The sequence below is a fragment of the Saccopteryx bilineata genome, chromosome 4 (genome assembly GCF_036850765.1).
Source record: "Saccopteryx bilineata isolate mSacBil1 chromosome 4, mSacBil1_pri_phased_curated, whole genome shotgun sequence".
Taxonomy (NCBI): Eukaryota; Metazoa; Chordata; class Mammalia; order Chiroptera; family Emballonuridae; genus Saccopteryx; species Saccopteryx bilineata.
The window spans coordinates 108,638,691-108,660,846 of NC_089493.1; the positions used below are offsets into that span (position 1 = coordinate 108,638,691).

A 22,156-nucleotide genomic window follows, 5' to 3' on the forward strand; every position below is an offset into this window, starting at 1 on the left:
AAATGAAATAATAAAAAAAAGAAAATGTAAAATTAACATACAAACCTAAACTTTCATCGGAATCAAGAGATATTCGGCCTGACCAGGTGGTGGCACAGTGGACAGAGCGTCAACCTGGGACACTGAGGACACAGGTTCAAAACCCTAAGGTCACTGGCTTGAGTGCGGACTCACCAGCTTGAGTGCCTTGAGCATGGGATCACAGACATGACCCCATAGTCACTGGCTTGAGCCCAAAGGTCACTGGCTCAGCTGGAGCTCCCGCCCCCTTCATCAAGGCACATATGAGAAAGCAATCAATAAACAAATGTGAGTTGATGCTTCTCATCTCTCTCTCTCCCTTCCTTGTCTGTCTATCTGTCTGTCTGTCTCTCTTGCAAAAAAAAAAGAAGAATCAAGAGATATTAAATGACTTAGTTTCTAAACTTACTCTCAATTTTATAATACCAGTATGTTGTAGGCCAGCACTAGTCAGTTTGTGGATTACACACTGAGGAGCAATGATATTAATAAAGACCCTTAGAAAGACTTTTGCTTTTACGCTTAATGATAAACTTACCAGAAGGTTTTAAGCAGAAAATGGTACAATCTTACTTTTATTTTATGGGATCACTCTGGCTACTATTACCAGTGTGATGGGAGGACAAGAGTAGAAGCAAAAATGCTAATTAAGATTTTACTGAAATAATTCAGATGAAAAATTATGGAGGCTTGGATACAAGACTCAGTATGAATGCTGAATAGTAGTCATATGCTGAATACATTCTGAAGATTGACAGGATTTGTTATCAAATCAGATATAAGATATAAAAGATAGGAGACAAGATGGCCTGATCAACTAGAAAACGGAGCTACCATTATATATAAGGAAAAGCACGTGTATTGAGTTAGACAAGAATACAAATTTTAGACATGTCAAATCTGAGCTGTGTATTATATATCCAAGTGAAGATGCAACTTGGCATGTGAATATTTGAATTCAAGATTCTTCAACTCCAGATGAGAAGTCTCAGGCTAAAGATAAAGAGAGAAGCTGCAGTCAATAGATAACATTTAAAGTTTCGGGACTGGATGCAAATAAGTGTAAGGAGAAAAGAGATTCAAGATCTGAGTCCTGGGTACTTCAAAAGGAAAAGGTCAGGGAGATATGAAAATCCTTATAAAAAAAATCTAGAAGTAGCCAGTAACATAAGAGGAAACAGCAGGGTATGTATCTCTGAAAGCCAAATGAAGGGTTTCAACAGGGAGGGAAATGGTCTACTGTGTAAAACGCTCCTGACAAGTCTAGTAAAATTAGGATTTTAAAATGTCCATTTGTTTAACAATGTGGAAGTCACATGTGGCCTTGACAAGAATGGTCTGATTCAGGAAATGTAGGAGCCTGACTGGTGGTGATGCAGTGGATTGAGCATTAGCCCAAGACACTGAAGGCCCTGGTTTGAAACCCCAAGGTATCTGGCTAGAATGCATGCTTTGTGGTTTGAGTGTGCAGCCACCAGCTTGAGCATGGGGTCACTGGCTTGAGCGTGGGATCATCAACATGATCCCAAGGGTCACTGGCTAGAAGCCTAAGGTTTCTGGCTTGAGCATAAGGTCGTTGGTTTAAGCCCAAAGTTGCTGGCTTGAGCCCAAGGTCGCTGGCTTGAGCAAGGGGTCACTGGCTTGGCTTGAGCCTCACAGTTAAGGCACATATGAGAAACAATCAATAAACAACTAAAGTGAAGCAACTATGAGTTGATGCTTTTCATCTCTCTCCTCCCCCTCTTTCTCCCTTCCTGTCTCTCTCTCTCAAAAACATAAATAAAAATAAAATTTTAAAAATGACTAAATATAGGCCCTGGCCGGTTGGCTCAGTGGTAGAGCGTCAGCCTGGTGTGCAGGAATCTCGGGTTCAATTCCAGGCCAGGCACACAGGAGAAGCACCCATCTGCTTCTCCACCCCTCCCCCCCTTCTTCCTCTCTGTCTCTCTCTTCCCCTCCCGCAACTGAGGCTCCATTGGAGCAAAGTTGGCCCGGGCGCCGAGGATGGCTCTGGATACAACAGAGCAACGCCCCAGATGGGCGGAGCATCACCGCCTGGTGGGCATGCCGGGTGAATCCCGGTAGGGTGCATGCGGGAGTCTGACTGCCTCCCCGTTTCCAACTTCAGAAAAAAAATAAATAAATAACTGAATATAATGAACTCCAACAAATCAGTAAGACAAACAACCCAACATAAAACAAAAGAAAGAATATGCATAGGCATTTCATAGACGAGAAAAGATACTCAATTTCAGGTTGATGAAGAAAAGGCAAATGAAAACAGGGAAACACATAATTTTAGAAAATAGTATAAGTTGCATATATAGGAGCAACAAAACTTAAAATCTGACTATACAAGTGATAGTGAAGATACAAAAAAATAACTCAAAAACAGTACTGGAGGGAATGTCAATTATTATAACCATGTTGGAGAACAATCTGGCAACAATAGTGAAGTAAAGCTAATGATGTACAAATCCTTCAACTCAGTAATTCTACTTTAGGACTTATATCCTAGGGAAATTCTCCCATATGTACAAAAAAACACATATATAAGAAAGTTCAGTGTACTAATCTGGAATAGTGAGAAATTGAAAACAAGTTAAAACTCAACAAAAAAATAAATGAAATGTAAAATAATCATAAATTGCAGTACCACCAAGTACTTAAAATGAATGAACAAGGTATCTATGACAAATCTCAAAAACAATGGTTAATGCAAAAAGAGAAGTTGCTGGAAATAGTACACCAAGACACAACTCATATAAAATTTAAAAATATCTAAAAAAATAAGTAAAGTTTACTGATGAATATATTATAAAGTGAAAGCTAAGGAAAGAACAAAAATAATATGCCTTAATAATAACTGATAAATGTAAGTGGCAAATTTATTACATTAAAAAATTATGCTCTAGCCCTGGCTGGGTGGCTCAGCGGTCGGCCTGGCATGCGGGGGACCCGGGTTCGATTCCCGGCCAGGGCACACAGGAGAAGCGCCCATTTGCTTCTCCAACCCCACCCCCTCCTTCCTCTCTGTCTCTCTCTTCCCCTCCCACAGCCAAGGCTCCATTGGAGCAAAGATGGCCCGGGCGCTGGGGATGGCTCCTTGGCCTCTACCCCAGGCGCTAGAGTGGCTCTGGTCAAGGCAGAGCGACGCACCGGAGGGGCAGAGCATCGCCCCTGGTGGGCGTGCCGGGTGGATCCCGGTCAGGCGCATGCGGGAGTCTGTCTGACTGTCTCTCCCCGTTTCCAGCTTCAGAAAAATACAAAAAAATATATATATATATATATGCTCTACACTGAAATACTGAACTATATTTGAAATATTTAGGCCCTGGCCGGTTGGCTCAGTGGTAGAGCATCGGCCTGGCGTGCAGAAGTCCCGGGTTTGATTCCCGGCCAGGGCACAGAGGAGAAGCGCCCATCTCCTTCCCTCCCCCACCCCCTTTCCTTCCTCCCTGTCTCTCTCTTCCCCTCCCACAGCCAAGGCTCCACTGGAGCGAAGTTTGCCCGGGCGCTGAGGATGGCTCCATGGCCTCTGCCTCAGGTGCTAGAATGGCTCTGGTTGCAACAGAGCAACGGCCCAGATGGGCAGAGCATCGCCCCCTGGTGGGCATGCTGGGTGGATCCCGGTCAGGCACATGCGGGAATCTGTCTGACTGCCTCCCCGTTTCCAACTTCAGAAAAATACAAAAAAAAAAAAAAGAAATATTTAATGATTATTTTATTTTTAAAAAGTAATCAAGAAACCCTGGCTGGATGGCTCAGTTGGTTAGAGTCACATCCAGAGATGCAAAGGTTGTGGGTTCAAACCTCAGTCAGAGCACATACAGGTACTGACTGATGTTTCTCTCTGATGTTTCTCTCCCCTGCTCCCTCCTTCCTCTTGCTCTAAAATCAATAAATAAAATTTATTTTAAAAAATAATCAAAGAATGATTTACCTGCAAAACTGCCTGGGTTCCAGCTCGTATGTTTTGTTCTGTGGCTTCTTCAGAGGCATTATAAAGAACATCTTGGTAGGTGCCATTTTTTGCCCAAGTGGAATTTTGAACATGATCAGCAATGTTGGTCCCATTTTCCTGAAGCAGAATACCAAGTTTTTAATAGTTCATTAATTAAGAATGCTATGAAAAGTCAGTAAATTGAAGGAAACTGGAAATTATTGGATCTCACTGCCAAGCACTCCTCAAAACAGATGTATTACTTGATTACAAAAGCTATGTATGTTCACTATTAAAAAAAATTCATTGACAAAAAAAAGTAAAAACTCATCCATGAGGTCCAGCCAGAGATTATTATAGCATTTCAGATACATTTTTCTATGTCTCTAATGTCTAAACCTCCCCTCTGTACACTTATACATACCTTTAAGAGGATTATATCATTTACAGCCTTGTTAAGAGATGAACTCAATAACTTATACAGAATTCTGTAATACTATAATTCTTAAATACCAGAATCTAAATAACTTGAAATAGAAAATAGCTTCTGCCTGGCCTGCGGTGGCACAGTGGATAAAAGCGTCGACAGGGAACGCTGAAAATAGCTTCTATTTACCTACTTAAGACTAGTAAAACTTCCTGTTATCCAAAGATAGAAGTCTGATACTTGAAACCATTAAAACTGCAGTTTTCTGCTTGAGTGCTAGCTATCAAAAGTCTTGCAGACTAGGGATTTCCCTCGGGTGAAACGCTACAAAACAAATTTCACTCAATGTTGTTCCATTTTTTAAAGTTACTCTAGTTTTGCTGGCTGGTTAGCTAAGCAGTAGAGCATTGGGCCAGCAAGTGGAAGTCCCGGGGTTCTATTACTGGCCAGGGCACACAGGAGAAGCGCCCATTTGCTTCTCCACCCTTTCCCCTCTCCTTTCTCTCTTTCTCTCTTCCCCTCCTGCAGCCAAGGTTTCATTAGAGCAAAGTTGGCCCGGGCGCTAAGGATGGCTCCATAGCCTCTGCCTCAGGCACTAGAATGGCTCCAATTGCAGCAGAGCAACGCTCCAGATGGGCAGAGTACTGCTCCCTGGTGGGCATGCTGGGTGGATTCCGGTTGGCGCATGCAGTAGTCTGTCTGACTGCCTCCCGCTTCTAACTTCAGAAAAATACAAAAAATAAATAAATAAATAAAATTAAGTTACTCTAGTTTTTCCTGACCAGGCAGTGGCACAGTGGATAGAGTGACCGACTGGGACACAGAGGACCCAGATTTGAAACCTGAAGGTCACTGGCTTGAGTGCGGGCTCATCCAGTTTGAGTGTGGGGTGGCTGGCTTGAGCAAGGGGTTACTCAGTCTGCTGTAGTGTCCTCCCTCCCTCCTCATCAAGGCACATATGAGACAGCAGTCAATGAACAACTAAGGTGCCACAACAAAGAATTGATGCTTCTCATCTCTCTCCCTTCCTGTCTGTCTGTCCCTCTCTGTCTCTGTCACAAGGGGGGGGGGAAAAAAAGCTACTCTAATTTCTTTCAGCTTTTGGTCACTAACTAATATATTTAAAAATTCTTTTTTATCTACTATCACAGTTTTAAATATTATATCTTTTATAACAGCATCTAATTTTGATCTAGACAATGACATAAAGAATCAGTATACAACCTCAATATTAATTTTTTAAAGTTGTGACATCTAAGAGCTTTGGGATAGTATACTGTATACTGAGGTAACTGTTATATTATCAAAATTATAAAGTATACTGATAATATCTTTATCTTCCCATTTAGTAAATATATGTGTGTTAACATTAACTTTTGTGAAAATCTAATCTATTAAATATATAATAAAATATGTAAGTCCTATCACTTCACCTCTTCTCTCTTTTCTGCTTCTTCTATTGGAATATCATGGTCTGTGACATTGTCAATGCAAGGTAAGTCTGAAGAAGAAATCACATTTTCTTTAGGCTCTTGCATGAACAAAGGTTTTTCTTCTTGCTGAATCCATTCTTGATACACTTTTACCACTTTTCTCATAGCTGCTGCTTCACAAATTGGCAATAAAAATGCCTAGTGAATAAAAAGAACAAAAATAATGATACTGGTTAGATACTCTTTACTTTGCCCAATCCCACTAATAATACATTTCTATCTTGTTATAAAATATAAATAATTTTTAAAGAGTTAAAATCAACCAAACCATATCAGAAAAAGCCTTTTGTCTCAAAATAATTTGTAAATGATAGAGATGGAAATGCTTTTGGTAGCTAGATACTGATTTCAAGTGCAAGGAGCAAAGACTTGTTTCAATTGTGTTATCTATCTCAGAATGAAAATATTCCTTAATAAAATAACCGTTGTCCTAAAAAGCTCAATGTATATATAATGTTCATATAAATCACATTTTATAACTTACATTGTTTTTTTAGACTGCTATTAAAACAAATCTTAAGATTTTAATTGAAAAATAAAAATAAAATCTGACTCCAAGAAGTAATAAACATCACATGTAACAAGGCAATTGAGTTTTTCTAAGCATATGAAGGAAAAAATCTTACACTCTTATTCTTTTTACATACAGATATTGATCGACTTACAACCTATGCAACTTATGACCATTCGACTTTACGACCACAATAGCTAGCCACAACTGCTCCATGTCTGGCAGCGCATTGCCCAGCTGGGCGTACGACAGTGCGAACCAGATTCCGGCACCACTACCATCTCCGCGTGCACTATTTCAACTGTTATCCCAGACTCGGTACAGCAATTTGTGTTTTGTGTCTTGGATATTTTTCATCAAACCCCTCCCAAGATGTCTACCAAGAAGAAATTGTCTTTGTCTACGCCTCAGCCTGCCAAGAAGGAAAGAAAGGCCATTGATCTCGACAAGAAAATGAGCGCGGGCTCATTCGACTTGAGCATGGGTTCACCTGCTTGAGTGCAGGATTGCTGGCTTGAGCACGGGATCATAGACATGACCCCATGGTCGCTGGTTTGAGCTCAAGGTCACTGGCTTGAGCAAGAGGCCACTTGCTCTGCTGTAACTCTCTGGTGAAGGCACATATGAGAAAGCAATCAGTGAACAAGTATGAAAGAGGAAAGAAAGTGAATGTGATCACACATGTTTATGAAAAACCAACTCCAGTAACCCCGACTGCTGCCTCAGATGATGACATCAATGATCTGCAGCCAAGCACCAGCAGCCAATAAAATGTTTTGTACATGTTTATATATTTTGATATGTTTTGCAATTGGGAAAATGTTTCCTATGGTATATTTTACACCTGTTTTTTGTATTTTTGTATGCACCTGTATTTTATAATTTTGTATGTTTTGCAAATATTAAACCAGTTGTACTGGTAATGCAATATTTTACTTAAACCTGACGAATGTAAAAATAAGAAACAAAATGGTGTAGAGATGATACAAATGGCATAAAATGAACAAAGAAAATTATGATATATAACAATAATGAAAGAAAATTATGATAAAATATGACTTAAAGATTTTTATAACATCATTTCACAGTACTGTACATATAGCCTACTCAACTTACGACCAAATCACGTTACAGCCGGTCTGTCAGAACCAATCGTGGTCGTAAGTTGAGCACTAGCTGTAGAGTAAAGTTATATTAGTTAAATAATATGGCAAAATACTTAGAAGGTTAAAGGGAATATTTTTACAGTTATTCTTTCCATTGGGTACTTTCCTGGTTGTCTTAACATTTAAAAATATAAATATGTCCTCACCACAAAAATACTAAATTTTTACATCTACAGACATTTTTTATACATTCAGATACACAAGAGTAAAACAGTAAAAATACTCTTACCACCCAAAGTCCTTTCCTTATGCATTCTGTGTTTATGTAACATTTTCACTGTACTTTTTATTTACAAACAGAAGTGAAATTAAATTGCTTTTGATATTTCTTTTTACGATGACTATTAATTTCAAGACCTTTACCCAAAACCTACCAGTTTCTAATCAGTAGGTGTGTTTAATAATTATAATGGGGTCAAATGACTTTATCTGAATAAAACTAGCCAGAAAACCACCTTTCCAAGATGAGATGAAAAGTTACCCTGTAATATCAACAAGGTATTTAATGTTGTTTAGTAAACCTTTTATTTATTTGCTATTATTGATTCTTTAGCAAACTACATTACTTGTTACTTCCTCCATCTAAAAAACCCATTCCCAAATTTACTGATATTTTAAAAATAATTTTAATTATTTTAATTTATTTATTCATTTTAGAGGAGAGAGAGAGAGAGAGAGAGAGAGAGAGAGAGAGAGAGAGAGAGAGAGAGGAGAGAGAGAAGGGAGGAGGAGCAGGAAGCATCAACTCCCATATGTGCCTTGACCAGGCAAGCCCAGGGTTTTGAAGCGGCGACCTCAGTGTTCCAGGTCAACACTTGATCCACTGCACCACTACAGGTCAGGCCTCACTGACATTTTGCAGCTTAATGGCTAACGGCATGATTTTGATCATCTGTCTGCTCTTAAACTATTTTACAATTATATCAACAGCTCAGCCTTCCTTAAAAAGGTTCAATATATTTTTTAAAGCTCAAATAATCTGAGAAGTTATACTGAAAACCTAACTTTTGTTGTAAAGTTATCATGAGAATTCTGTATTTTCTGCTCAATTTTGCTATGAACCAAAACTGCTCTAAAAAAAAAAAAAAAAAGATGATTAGCTTGGCCTGTGGTGGCGCAGTGGATAAAAGCATAGACCTGGAATGCTGAGGTTGCCGATTCTACACTCCAGACTTGCCTGGTTAAGACACAGATGGGGATGCTTCCTGCTTCCCTCCCCCTTGTCTCTCTCTATATCCACTCCCACTAAAATAATAAAAAAGATTGAAAAATAAAGATGACTAATTTTTAAAATATTAAGAAATTAGCCTGACCAGGTGGTGGCGCAGTGGATAGAGCGTCAGACTGGGATGCAGAAGACCCAGGTTCGAGACCCCGAGGTCGCCAGCTTGAGCGCGGGCTCATCTGGTTTGAGCAAAAGCCCACCAGCTTGAACCCAAGGTTGCTGGCTCCAGTAAGGGGTTACTCAGTCTGCCGAAGGCCCATGGTCAAGGCACTTATGAGAAAGCAATCAATGAACAACTAAGGTGTTGCAGCGCGCAATGAAAAACTAATGATTGATGCTTCTCATCTCTCTCCATTCCTGTCTGTCCCTGTCTATCCCTCTCTCTGACTCACTATGTCTCTGTAAAAAAAAAAATTTTTTTTTTAAATTAAGAAATTAAAAAGTATCAGTGATCTCCAGAGCTGAGATATTTATTATTGTATAAACTGTCATACTATATACCAAGTGGCTTGATAAATTTACTAAAGACCAGAGTGTATAGAAAGAACCTTTGTCCTTATAAGCCCCCAAATCTGACTCGCCAACATACTAAATACAAATAAATCTTGAGGAAAAAGGAAAAACTGATACTAGCCTTGGCTAAAAATCTGATGCATAAAAATCAGAATGCCAATTTATAATTTTATAATGAGAAATAATTATCATAGAAACCAGAACATTCAAATCCACATACTGAGGAATAACCACCATAATCAGACATCAATTAATTGATAATAAGGGAAACTATCACTATAGGTGAAAATATTTCAACCTATATGCCCAGCAAATTTTCTAGTTCTTTACATAAGGTCTTGTCCACTTTATGAAAATAGAAAAATAAAATATTTAGTGGTATTAGCTTAAGATAGCCTAGTACAGTACAGTTTTCCAGTAATAGGCTTTGCCAATGGGATCCAATTTACCGATAGGTAAGACTCTCTTCTTCAGTGACTAAACACTAACAAAACGTGTTGGTCTCTGATAAGTTTCCATTATTACCCTACCTACCCTATCACTGTGTTAAACAAGTACAGTGAGCATTTAGCAGACTTGGGAATTTTTTGTCTCTTTTCAAGCAGTGGTTTGCATTTTGGTCTCAGAATCCCTAATGTTTAATATGTTTTCACAAATAACACGCTGTCCAAAAAAAATTTGTATTACATCTTTTGCAAATCTCTTTAATGCTTAGCTTAACAGAAGCCAGCTGGATTTTTATATCAATATGCTTCTGTATTCAATCACATACAATATCATGTATCAGGTATTCTCTGGAAAATTTCACTGTATACTTCTGAAAGAATGAGAGTGAAAAAGGTAAGTAAAATCTTAGTAGTGGAATAAAAATAGCTTTGACCTCATGGACCTGAAAAGGTCCTCAGGACTTACACTGTGCAATATGACACCTTAAAGAGGCATTGGGGGAAAAATTAAAGTACACTGAGTTTCCTTATAAAATAGGGGGTTAATGTCTGGAGTACACTTATTCCACTTCTATTGGATATAGAAAATAATTTTATCATTTCAACTGATTTGAGCATTTATACTTTATACTTATATCTTTGTCTTAAACATTTGAAATAAAACTCACCATCATTACAATGCCCCTCAACAAACAACTACAAAACAAACCATCTCAAGACTTGGCTTCTAGAAATACATGTTAGACCTCAGCTAGTGCTGACAAAGTACCTGGCACTCAGCAGTCACTGAACCTCTTAATTCAATCAATAAATATTGAGTAGATGCTTACTCTATGCCAGGCACAAAGGATACAATGATGAATAAATAACAAAGTATTCTCAAAATTAAACAAATAATTTCTTCTTTTTTTTAAGTGAGAGGAGGGGTGATAGTGAGACAAACTATGCACCGTGCCCAGGATCCACCAGGCAACCTCCATCTGGAGCCAATGCTTGAATCAACCAATTTTCCTCACCACCTGGGACCAATGCTTAGACCAATGGAACTATCCTCAGAGTCCAAAGCTCATACTCAGACCAACCAAGCTATCCTCAGCACCTGAGATCAACACTCATCAACTGAGCCACTGGCTGCCGGAAAGGAAGAGGGAGAGAATGGAGACAGAGGTAGAGAGAAGCAGATGGTTGCTTCTCCTATGTGCCCTGACCAGGGATCAAACTGGGAACGTCCAGCTTTGCCAAAAACTAAAAAAAAGATAAGATAAAGAGCCAGAGAAAGATTAAATGTAAGCCACTATTGAATATATAGAACAATTAAGTATTACTGGAATTAAAATACAAATATGCTAAACAGAACTGAATTATCTGATGATAAAATATATAAGTTGGAGGGTAAAATTATAGTAATAGATCTTTCATAATCCTGGAACTGATTAGAAAGAGGGTAAAAATAATAACTTTAAACCTTGAAAAGTAAAGTATGTATCTTAAAATTCATACAGTAATAACTAAAGGAACAGAGTATAACACATCAAATGATGGGGAAAAGGAGGCTAGAAAATTAAAAACTATCAGTTAAAAAGAAAATAAAAAAATTAGAAAAGAGAAATAGAAAATAAGACAGTATAATAAATTTAGACATAGCAATAATTAAAATATAAATATTATAGTTAAAAGACAAAGACTTTTAAAAATCCAACTATATTTACAAGAGATATACAAATCTGCCTGACCAGGTGGTGACATAGTGGATAGAGTGTGGGACTGGTACACAGAAGACCCAGTTTGAAACCCCAAGGTCGCCAGTTTGAGCATGAGCTCATCCGCTCATCCAGTTTGAGCACGGGCTCACCACCTTGAGCGCAGGGTAGCTGGCTTCAGTGTAGGATCATAGACATGACCCCAAAGATCGTTGGTTTGAAGCCCAAGGTCGCTGGCTTGAGCAAGGGGTCACTCGCTCTTGCTGCAGCCCCCAGTTCAAGGCATATATGAGAAAGCAATCAATGAATAAGGAAGCTAAGGAGGCACAACAAAGAATTGATGCTTCTCATCTCTCTCCCTTCCTGTCTGTCCCCATCTGCCCTCTCTCTGAATCTCTCTCTCTCTCTCTCTCTCTCTCTCACACACACACACACACACACACATACACACACACACATAGAACTATAAAACTTAAATAGTTCCATAAGCTTTAAATTTTCTCACAAGCACAATATTCCAACATCATTTGTCAAGTATCTTCCCTTTCCCATTTGACATATATTCTTGGCAAATAAAACCACTGCCGAAGCTGGACAAAATGCTCCAAGATTGTTTCTTGAACTTAGGTTGACAAGGCTAATGCTGTCTCAGGTTTTGTTTTACATGATAATAAATGTGTCAGTTTGATGAAAATTTGCTTTGCCTAGAGCTCCCTGGCATGTGAAGACACTATGGCAGAGAAGAGCACTGACATGGAAAACCAGGATATGGGAATTTTAGTCCAGGATCTACCACTTACTTGCTCTGAGAGTTGAATAACCCCCTTCAGTTACAAAACTCAATGATATTTACCTGCAAAAGTTAAGTATCTTTGCTATTAAAAGCAAATGATCAGTTTCCCTAAGATTTATTTCTCAAAAATTTCTATGTAATTGAAAATGTGCACTTAGGAATGTCTAGCTATCCTATGTGAAATAGTGTTCATTTCCCTCTCCTTTTATTTTATTCCCCAAATAATATCTGCCTTAAGCAACTTTAATTTCAGAATGCCTTGAGAACAAACTTAAGCCTCTGAAGGGAGTGTAAAGGCAATTAAAACATCGCTTCTTATATTCATAGACCACTTTTATTTATTGGAAAGTGAAAGATGAAATAATTTTATAACTTAATAAAATTAATTAATTAAATTAGTTAATCAACTGATAAGAAAAGTTTCAAACTACAAAGGAACTAAGAAAACTATTCTGATAACAAGTATGGGAAGGCGGTTATTAAACCCAAATGATCATAAACTAAAAAATATAAATAATAGAAAATACTAAAGGATTATATGTAGTAAATTTTAAAAACAAAAATATGAACATTTAAAAACATTTTCAAGAAGAATACATTTTAAACAGCTAAAAGTCAATACAGGGGTGGGCAAAGTAGGTTTATAGTTGTTCATATGGAAACAGACATGCAGGTTATGATTATTACAATAGCTTTACTAACTCAAAAGAATGTCACAATGACAAAGTAAACTTAATTTTTCCCACCCCTGTATAGTCAATATTAAAGACAAAAGTCTGTATTACAAATGAAAAACACTGAGAGGTTTTTTTACCTGACGAAATATCTCTGTGACAAAATTTACATTACTTCTTTTAGAAGAAAAAACTCTGCGAACTATTTCAATGTCTGTAAGATGCTCCTCATCAATACTACAGAGACTCGATGAGCTAGGCTCTCGCTCCGTCAGAGTGCTTGTATTGGAATGAGACTGTTCTGGGTCTGTAGTTCTTTCTGCTTTATCAGCATTATCATTTTTGTTTTCTTCTCTGGATACCAAACTAGCTGCTGCTCTCTAAAACAAAAACAAAATTGAGAAAATATCATAATCAGTAACTAGGTATTTTGTCTTCTAGTAAAAAATATTGCCAGAATCCATTCTAAATAACTAAATGGCAATGCAAATAACTCAACATCTAAGTGATACAGTGATACTCAAACACTAGATAATTAGATTTGTTTTTCAGCATGTGTGCAGTGCAGTTACTAATTAAAGCTGAGTAAAAGCACCAGTGATGGTGCAGTGGATACAGCATTGACCTGAAATGTTGAGGTTCCCGGTTTGAAAGCTGGAGGTTGCCAGCTTGAGCATAGGGTTGCCAGTTTTGAGTATGAATCAGCGACATGATCCCAAGGTCGCTGACTTGAGCAAGGGGTCACTGGCTCAGCTGGAGCCTCTGGTCAAGGCACAGATGAGAAGCAATCAATGAACAGCTAAAGTGAAGCAACTACTGACGCTTCTCATCTCTTTCCTCCCCCTCTCTCCCTTTCTGTCTCTGTCGCTCTCTCTACAAAAGTAAATAAATAAATAAGTAAAAATTGGGTAAAAACAATTATGCAGATGAAGTTAGCTCAGAATTTCAGTAACAAATAATACTGAACTGTTTGTTTAATAAAGCCTTAATGTTTAAAATCATCTCTATTTTACCATAGACAGAAATTGTACAAGTAAAAACAAAGAAATGGAAGAAAATTTATGACAAAAGTAAAAATAAGGCCAAAACATTTTACAGAAAACTCTATATTCTAGTAACTTAATAGAATTTTCATCATGACTGTAGATGAAAAGCGGACAGCCTAAGGTGGTGATAAATCACTACCATGGTATACTAGAAGCAGCTCTATTCTGTAAGTATGGTAAACTACTTTCTGGTAATTACTCAATTTTTGATCTTGGTTTTATCATCGATATAAAATAAGGTTTAGGTAAATGATATCCAATATGCCTTCCCAATCAAAACTATGACTTTAATTTTAGTCCAATAAGTTTTGGGATCTGGAAAATAGTTCCGCTTGAGAGTTTCAAATTTAATAATTCTTTGTATAGAAGTAGGAACAAAGTTTTTGGGAAAAACATCACATAGCTACATATAAATAGAAGACTAAGGAAAACAGAAGTCAAAATTTCTAAACACTAATGAACTAATAAACACACATTATAACTCCATTTAGTTTTTAAAAGATTTAAGAAGTCACACAAAATACATATAGTATAAGATTTTTTAAACTAAGTGAGAAAATCTGAGAAAAGGAAAATAGTAAAAAATACTGTACTATGGACAACTTCAGGAAAACTACATTGAGGAAAAAATGAAAAAGGAAAATTTGAATTAAAAATAACAGATTATTAAGTATTAGCTCCTACATTGTATAGCTGTATAATTTTAGTTAACATTTGTGGACTCTGCTCTTGTTGAAAAAAGGGAATGATATGGCGGCAGGACTTTAAATCAGCATTATATGAATGCCTAGAAATCTAAAAAGAACTATAAAGGTCCTGTAACCATCTGATTGCAAATTGTTTCCAAGTGCAAAAATTTATCTGTAAAATTCAGGATATTTTTAGTACTGTAAAATTAACATAAACCACAGAAATAAATTAAAACCCGAGACTCGGATATGACTGAAATTATCATCTATACCTTCCGAGTTGTTTTGTTTTTTTTTTTTAATTTTTTTTAAAGAGGAGAGAGAAAGGGAGAGAGAGAGAGACAGAGAGGGAGAGAAAGAGAGAGAGAAGGTGGGGAGGAGCTGGAAGCATCAACTCCCATATGTGCCTTGACCAGGCAAGCCCAGGGTTTCAAACCGGCGACCTCAGCATTTCCAGGTAGACGCTTTATCCATTGTGCCACCACAGGTCAGGCTTCGAGTTGTTTTGTTAAGAAAACAATTGGTTTGCCTGACCAGTGGTGGCACAGGGGATAGAGCATTTACCTGGGATGCTGAGGTCCCAGGTTCAAAACCCCAAGGTCGCTGGCTTGAGTGTGGGATCATAGACATGACCTCACTGTTCGCTGGCTTGAGCCCAAGGGTCGCTGGCTTGTGCAAGGGGTCACTGGCTTATCCAGGGCCCCTGATCAAGGCACGTATGAGAAGCAATCAATGAACAACTAGAGTGCTGCAACTACAAGTTCACACTTCTCATCTCTCTCCCTTCCTGTCTCTTTGTTTTTTTTTTCTCTCTCTCTCTAAACAAAATAACAAACAAAAAAGAAATGAAAGACTAATAGTTCCATAATTATTGTTAAAATTTGGTTTCATAAAATACATTTATACAAAGTAAGTATTACCGTTACTTGATTTAAATGTGTTCTATACCTAAGGCAAATCAGCAGGCAACTCTCTTAAGCGATTTCTAACTTTAGCAAGTTATGTGTGTATTACCTGAATATTCTTTGGCAAGACTTCACCTTCCATCCCAGGAATATGAGGTCCTGTATGTGGCTTTGGCTCAAGCCAGAAAGAAACCAGCCAACGAATGACAATAACACGAGCTTTAATGAAAAGCTCCTTTGTACAATATATTGCTTCACTGGTTTCAGCATCCTTCTTTATCATAATGTAATGTGGCTTTGATCTCACCTGTGGGATATCTACACAAAATAAAAAGAAAAAAGTGAGAAACTGTGCTTAGATAAATCTACACTTAATCTTAGCCAAAAGGACAAGAAGTGATTTAGATAAATTTACATTTTTAAACATCTGAGAAGACCCTACGATGATAACTGTGGTTTTAGTAGATTTAGTACAGAAAATGACATTTAAAAATAATTTGCTAAATATTAGAACAGAATCTAGAAGAGTAAACTATATTTGGCTGATATTTAGAAACATGTCATTTTAAAAAATAACATTAAAATTTTGCTCAATAAGTCCTGTCAAAGTCCAGAGAAGCTACAGAGACATTTAAAATTAGTGAGAGCTCACCTCAATTAATCTAGACTGAGACATATGTTTTGAAGTTACACAAAACATAAGAATTTCCCCTTAATTTTTAAAGCAAATAATGTTCCACTGGCAGAGGCTTGCTACTGACTTAAGTCATTTCTACAAGCCCTAATGGTTCTGCCTATGCCTCTTAGTTGCCTGAACTTGGCAGAGTTTAAAATAGAAATGTCTGTCTGGAAAAAAGGGTATTTCACATAAAGACTACCAATATCTTCTACATATAGCAGAGGTCTGCTTCTAACCCAGGATTTGTTCACAAGGTTCTCGCTTCACAGCTTCAACAAGAAATCTTGGTACTGTCACTAAATACTAGACAAGACAGGATCAAAATATGACAATGTTATTATTCATATAGAATTTGAATAATGCATACCAAATTGAACCTTAAAAGAAAAGTTATAATATAGTGAGACAAGTCTCATCCAACAGGTAAGATTCAGAGAATAAACTTAAAAAAAAAAATCTCATCATTTTCAATGAAAGTTTCCTATTAAAAAAACTCCACCTTCAATATAATCAACATCTCTAATCTATCAATACAAATATTAAATACTATCAGTGTTCTGCAGGTGATAAATGTCAACTTTATACTGAGGTATGTTTTAATCATACGTGTGATCTTTTAGAAAATTCCCAAGACTACCTACCAAGTACAGGATGATATAAACTGTTCTCCTTGCACATGTTTGGAAAAATATAAGGCAAGTAGTATTTCTTAAAATGTGAAAACAAAAATGAAAATCCCCTTTCTTGGTTTTCTTTATTCTTCCATTCTAAACTTTTTACCTAAAATAGACAACACAATTAGAATCATTCTGGGAGAAAAAAGCAATTATTACCTATAATAAACAAGCTTATAAAAGGTTAAGTAATACACTGAACTGTTACACTGTGAAGATATATAGCTATGTATATAAGTATATATATACCTACATACATAAATATATAAAGATCAAATCTTTAAAACTGGTCAACTGACAAACAAATACATTATATATGTTATATTCCAAAAACCTTAGAAGTTAAAATGTGCTACGGAAAACTGTTAAAGTTGATTAAAAATTCAGTTCTACTAATGACAAAGATACTTATTTTTCCCTTTCCCCTTTGCCTCCTCTAGAATAATTCAGCCTACAAGTTAAACAAAATATGTGAGGGGTGGGGGGGGGGGGTAGTGAAAGCAATGGCAGTCAAATGCAGGTAATCAGAGCCTGACCACAGCATGTAGGGCATCCACAAAGGGGGATAGAGGCAATAGCAGCCTAATGGGGACTCAGAGACTGAGAGGTGAGAGCAGTAGGAAACATAGCAGTAAATTACACAGTGTGAGAATTCCAGAAGAGTAAGGGAGTTATGTAAATAGAGGGATAGTAAAGGCAAAAAAGTGGTCCATAATGAGATACCACTATATAGTCATTTTAGAATGGCTAAAATCATAGACTGACCATCCCAGCTGTTGGTGAGGATGTCAATCAACTTTAAGTCTCATATATTGCTCGTAGAATGCAAAAAGGTACAACCACTTGGAAAGAACTCAGTCATTCCAGTACTAGCTATTTACCCAAGGAAAAGGGAAGTTTATATTCACATAAAGACTTGTTTACCAATATCGATAGCAGTTTTATTTGTAATAGCCAAAAACTGAAAACAACTCACATTACCTTCAACAGATGACTATATAACAAATTTTGGTATATCACTAAAACAGAAAGCTACTCAGCAATAAAAAGGACCAAACTATTGATACATACAATATAAATGATTTTCAAAATAATTGTGAAAAAAAAGGCCAAACTAAAAATAAAAGCATATACCATTTAATTCCATTTATATAAAAATATGGAAAATGCTAACTATAGAGACAAAAAATCGATGATGGTCTGGGGATAGGACTGTGGAAAAGTATGGATTACAAAGGGATCTGAGAACTTTTAGTGGTGACAGGTTCATTATCTGGATAGTGGTGATAATTTCATCAAATAATTTTATTTGATGAAATAAAATTCATCAAATTGTGTATTTCAAACATTGTATTTTAGTGTGTTAATTATATCTCAATTAGCCAGTAAAATAATTTTAAAAAATCTATAAAAAGTACAAAAGTGTTTTTTCAAGAAAAACTGTATTAATGACAATAAAAACTAGCCACTATAGAACATTCACTGTCTATTCACTTTGTACTAAAGTGCCTCAAACAGCAAAATGGAATAGGTATTACTTTTATTTCTATTTTAAGCGCAAAGAAGTTAAATAACCTGCCAGAGGTCACACTATGGCAAGACGGAGAATTAGTATTCAAACCCTGGCAAACTCATTCAGGGTCCAAATTTACTCTCTAACTTCTGTATCTTAGTCATAAAGAATTTTTATTGTTTGGAACAGTTAAAAGAAATGTGTATGTGCTAAAAGTGTTTTCATCAGTCAGGACATGCTCATTTCATGTCTAGAGATGAATAGGTTACTTTATAAAATACACACACCAGGAAGTTTAAGAAGTACAAATAGGTTTAAGTGTAAAATTATATCCCTCCTCCCACACCCCATCCTTAGCCCACCTCTCTAGATGCTGCTTCTTGGCAAATTGACCTCTAAATCAAAGTTACTAGATTTTCATTTAAAGTACCACAGCTGTTAATTATAAATGAAAGGATTAGAAAGTAAACCCAAATGACTCATATAAGAAGGTATATACAAAAAGAGTCTACTTTAAAAGTTTCTCCTTCCAGCTCCTTAAGCGGTTCATAATGTCTCCAATAAATTTTTTTTGTATGTTTTTGTATTTTTCTGAAGTGAGAAGAAGGGAGGCAGAGAGACAGACTCCTGCATGCGCCCAACCAGAATCTATCCAGCAGGCCCACTCTCCAATAATTTTTATTTCAAGAAGGAAAGACTAACATATTTACAAAAGTAAAAATTTGTCACTCCTTTTAGAATAATAAGAAAATATCTACTATGACAAAATAATGGTAAAAGCGGGGGAAAAATTACCCACACAGGATAGTAAAAGAGGTGTTATCAAAGAAGGTAACACGTACCTGAATTACCATATATTTTAAAAGTGCTTCAAGAAAATAGCTTGTGAGGTCTTCTTGTCCTTTATCTCCTGATTGTGGAGGAACAAGAGGAGTGATTTCCTCTATAGTGACTTGAGCTATCCAAAGACAAAAGAAAAATTTAGAATAATTACAAAACAAATTTAACAGTGCAATAATATGACCCAAACAAAATTTAACTGCAAAACATATATGCTAGAAAACATTCTAATGACTGAAAGTTGAAATAAATCTGAGGTCATCTTGACAGTCCACCACAACAATCATAAACTGTAATAATTAAGCTGTGTCATGAACCTTGATTGAGGGAATGTGACACAGGACTGGAGACACAGACATGTAGGAATTAAGAATGCAGGAATTAAGAATAAATTAACATCTGCCTGACCAGGTGGTGGAGCAGTGGATAGAGTGTTGACCTGGGATGCCGAGGACCCAGATTCAAAACCCTGAAGTCTCTGGCTTGAGTGCGGGCTCACCAGCTTGAGCATGGGGTCACTGGCTTGAATGTGGGATCATAGACATGACCCCATGGTCACAAGCTTGAGCCCAAAGGTTGCTAACTTAAAACCCAAGGTTGCTGACTTGAGCAAGAGGTCACTTCGTCTACTCTACCCACCTGGTCAAGGCACACATGAGAAAGCAATCACTGAATAACTAAGATGCTGCAACTATGAGTTGATGTTTCTCATCTCTCTCCCTTCCTATTTATCTCTCTCACTCACTAAAAAAAAAAGAGAGTAAATAACATCTCACTTGGGAAAGAATTTCTGATGATATTTTAAAATTGACATTAAGAGTCTCTATTACAAAAATTCCATAATATGATAAAAAACATTAATAAGAATGTACTTATTCATCAATGAAAAGACAGTCTAATTACTCTAGGTAATGACCATATTTACTGTTTAGGTAGCACCTTTATTCAAAGGATGAAATACTATTTCCCTCTCAAAAAGAAAAAAATGTTAACATTTTAGTTCCTTGATTACAACAGTGTACTTATAAAATAAAACTGTTACCAATTTTTACCTCTCAGATATTCAAAAACATGCACTATAACAAATGCAAATTCAAGAAAAATCAACTCACAACCAGCTGAATTTTCTTAAATGTTTAGTCAGCAGCACAATCAGTATGAAGTTTAACACAGGCAGGTCTCTCAACCTATTTCTCAGTTAAGTACCGACCAAGTAATTAAGCACACAGGAATGGACAGAAATGGATTTTTTTACAATCATCCTTGCATAAAGGAAAACACACTTGTGCTTTAACGCACATCCAAATTAACTCAAGTATACAAGATGACGCACGAGAATTAGAAATTAGAGATAAATTTAAACAGCCTATATTAACTGTATTTCTGATGCTTTGTCATCAGAGGCCTTGATGCCCTTGATAGAATGTCCCTTCCAGAACTCCAGAACTATCTACTACCTAAGTAGTAAAGATAGCTCTGACAGTGCACCTCTTATATGCAAACCAACCTAGCCAGTGTCCATGTCTCCACAGGCTCCTCTCCTGGGCTCACATTCAGGGCCACTATTTCCCTGACCTAATTACCCTACGGCCAAGTACCAGACAACTAGAGACAGCCCTTATGCCCAAGAGCATAAACCCTTATGCCCCAGAGCCTGCTGAAATTATCCAAACTAGCCACTTCTATGCCTGCTCACTTGCATTGAATACTCCTGCCCGCAGAAACTACAAAAAGGACTCCACCTCACCCACCCCACCCGAAGGACCCTGGTGCTCCCCAGTACAGCCACCCTCCATGGTGTGGCATGCTCTTTCCTCTTGGGATCTCTGAATAACTAAATATTTCTTTTAATGGCAATCATTTCTTGATTTGTTTGGCCTCATCATACCTGCATAATAGTGAAACCGACATTTTAAAATATAGCCTTGGATTACCCAGTTAATAAATGTACAGACATTTAAAAAATATGTTAACAAACTATAGGAAAAATTTTAAAATACCAATACATAAGATCTTATAAATCTTACTTTCTTGAAGGTTGAGTGGAGGATTAATAAGATTATCTAAAGTTCGAGGTCCATATTCAGATTGTGGTGCTGAAAATCCAGGGATTAAGCATGAAAACATCCAAAGCTGTTCTCTGCTACAGTTATTCTGAAGAGCTTGCAACCATAGTAAGAAAAGACGAACACCTTCCCGCCTGATCTAAAATAAAATAAAATAAAATGAAAACCATTTTTTCATTTTTATTTGTTATTATGGAAATTACCTGTTATTATTTGTTATGGGAATACTTTTTTAAAAAAGATTTTATTTATTCAGTTTTAGAAAGGAGAAATATAAAGAAAGAGAGAGAGAGGAGGAGGAGGAGCAAGAAGCATCAACTCCCATATGTGCCTTGACCAGGCAAGCCCAGGGTTTTGAACCAGCAACCTCAGCATTCTAGGTTGATGCTTTATCTACTGTACCACCGCAGGCCAGGCATTTATTCTTTCCCTTTTTTTTTGACATAGAGCATCAGAGAGGGATAGATAGGGACAGTCAGGAAGGGAGAGAGATGAGAAGCATCAGTTCTTCGTTGTGGCACCTTAATTGTTCACTGATTGCTTTCTCATATGTGCCTTGACTGGGGGGCTACAGCAGACCGAGTGACCCCTTGCTCAAGCCAGTGACCTTGGGCTCAAGCTGGTAAACCTTGCTCAAACCAGATGAGCCCATGCTCAAGCTGGTGATCTCAGGGTTTTGAACATGGGTCATCCACGTCCCAGTCCGGTGCTTTATCCACTGCATCACCATCTGGTCAGGTGCTTTTTTTATTTTTAAGGCTGAAATTTCCTAGATGATGATTACAGAATAATATTTTGAAAAAGAGAAAAAGGAAAGGAAGAAAAGATAGAA

The 22,156-nt window shown here is 37.0% G+C and overlaps 1 protein-coding gene across 5 annotated transcripts in view; it reads right to left on the reverse strand.

Annotated features, from left to right (window-relative positions):
- The window catches only part of RALGAPA1 (Ral GTPase activating protein catalytic subunit alpha 1), a 269,942-nt gene that overhangs the window by 166,488 nt on the left and 81,298 nt on the right, over nucleotides 1-22,156 (reverse strand). For all 5 annotated transcript variants that reach the window (XM_066277755.1, XM_066277758.1, XM_066277759.1 and 2 more), the window contains exons 6-12: nucleotides 21,286-21,463; nucleotides 19,261-19,376; nucleotides 16,873-17,011; nucleotides 15,662-15,870; nucleotides 13,053-13,292; nucleotides 5,825-6,022; nucleotides 3,965-4,102 (exon numbers count right to left, since the gene is read on the reverse strand). In XM_066277755.1, the coding sequence (XP_066133852.1) occupies nucleotides 3,965-4,102; nucleotides 5,825-6,022; nucleotides 13,053-13,292; nucleotides 15,662-15,870; nucleotides 16,873-17,011; nucleotides 19,261-19,376; nucleotides 21,286-21,463 (1,218 nt within the window). The remainder of the gene's footprint in view (nucleotides 1-3,964; nucleotides 4,103-5,824; nucleotides 6,023-13,052; nucleotides 13,293-15,661; nucleotides 15,871-16,872; nucleotides 17,012-19,260; nucleotides 19,377-21,285; nucleotides 21,464-22,156) is intronic.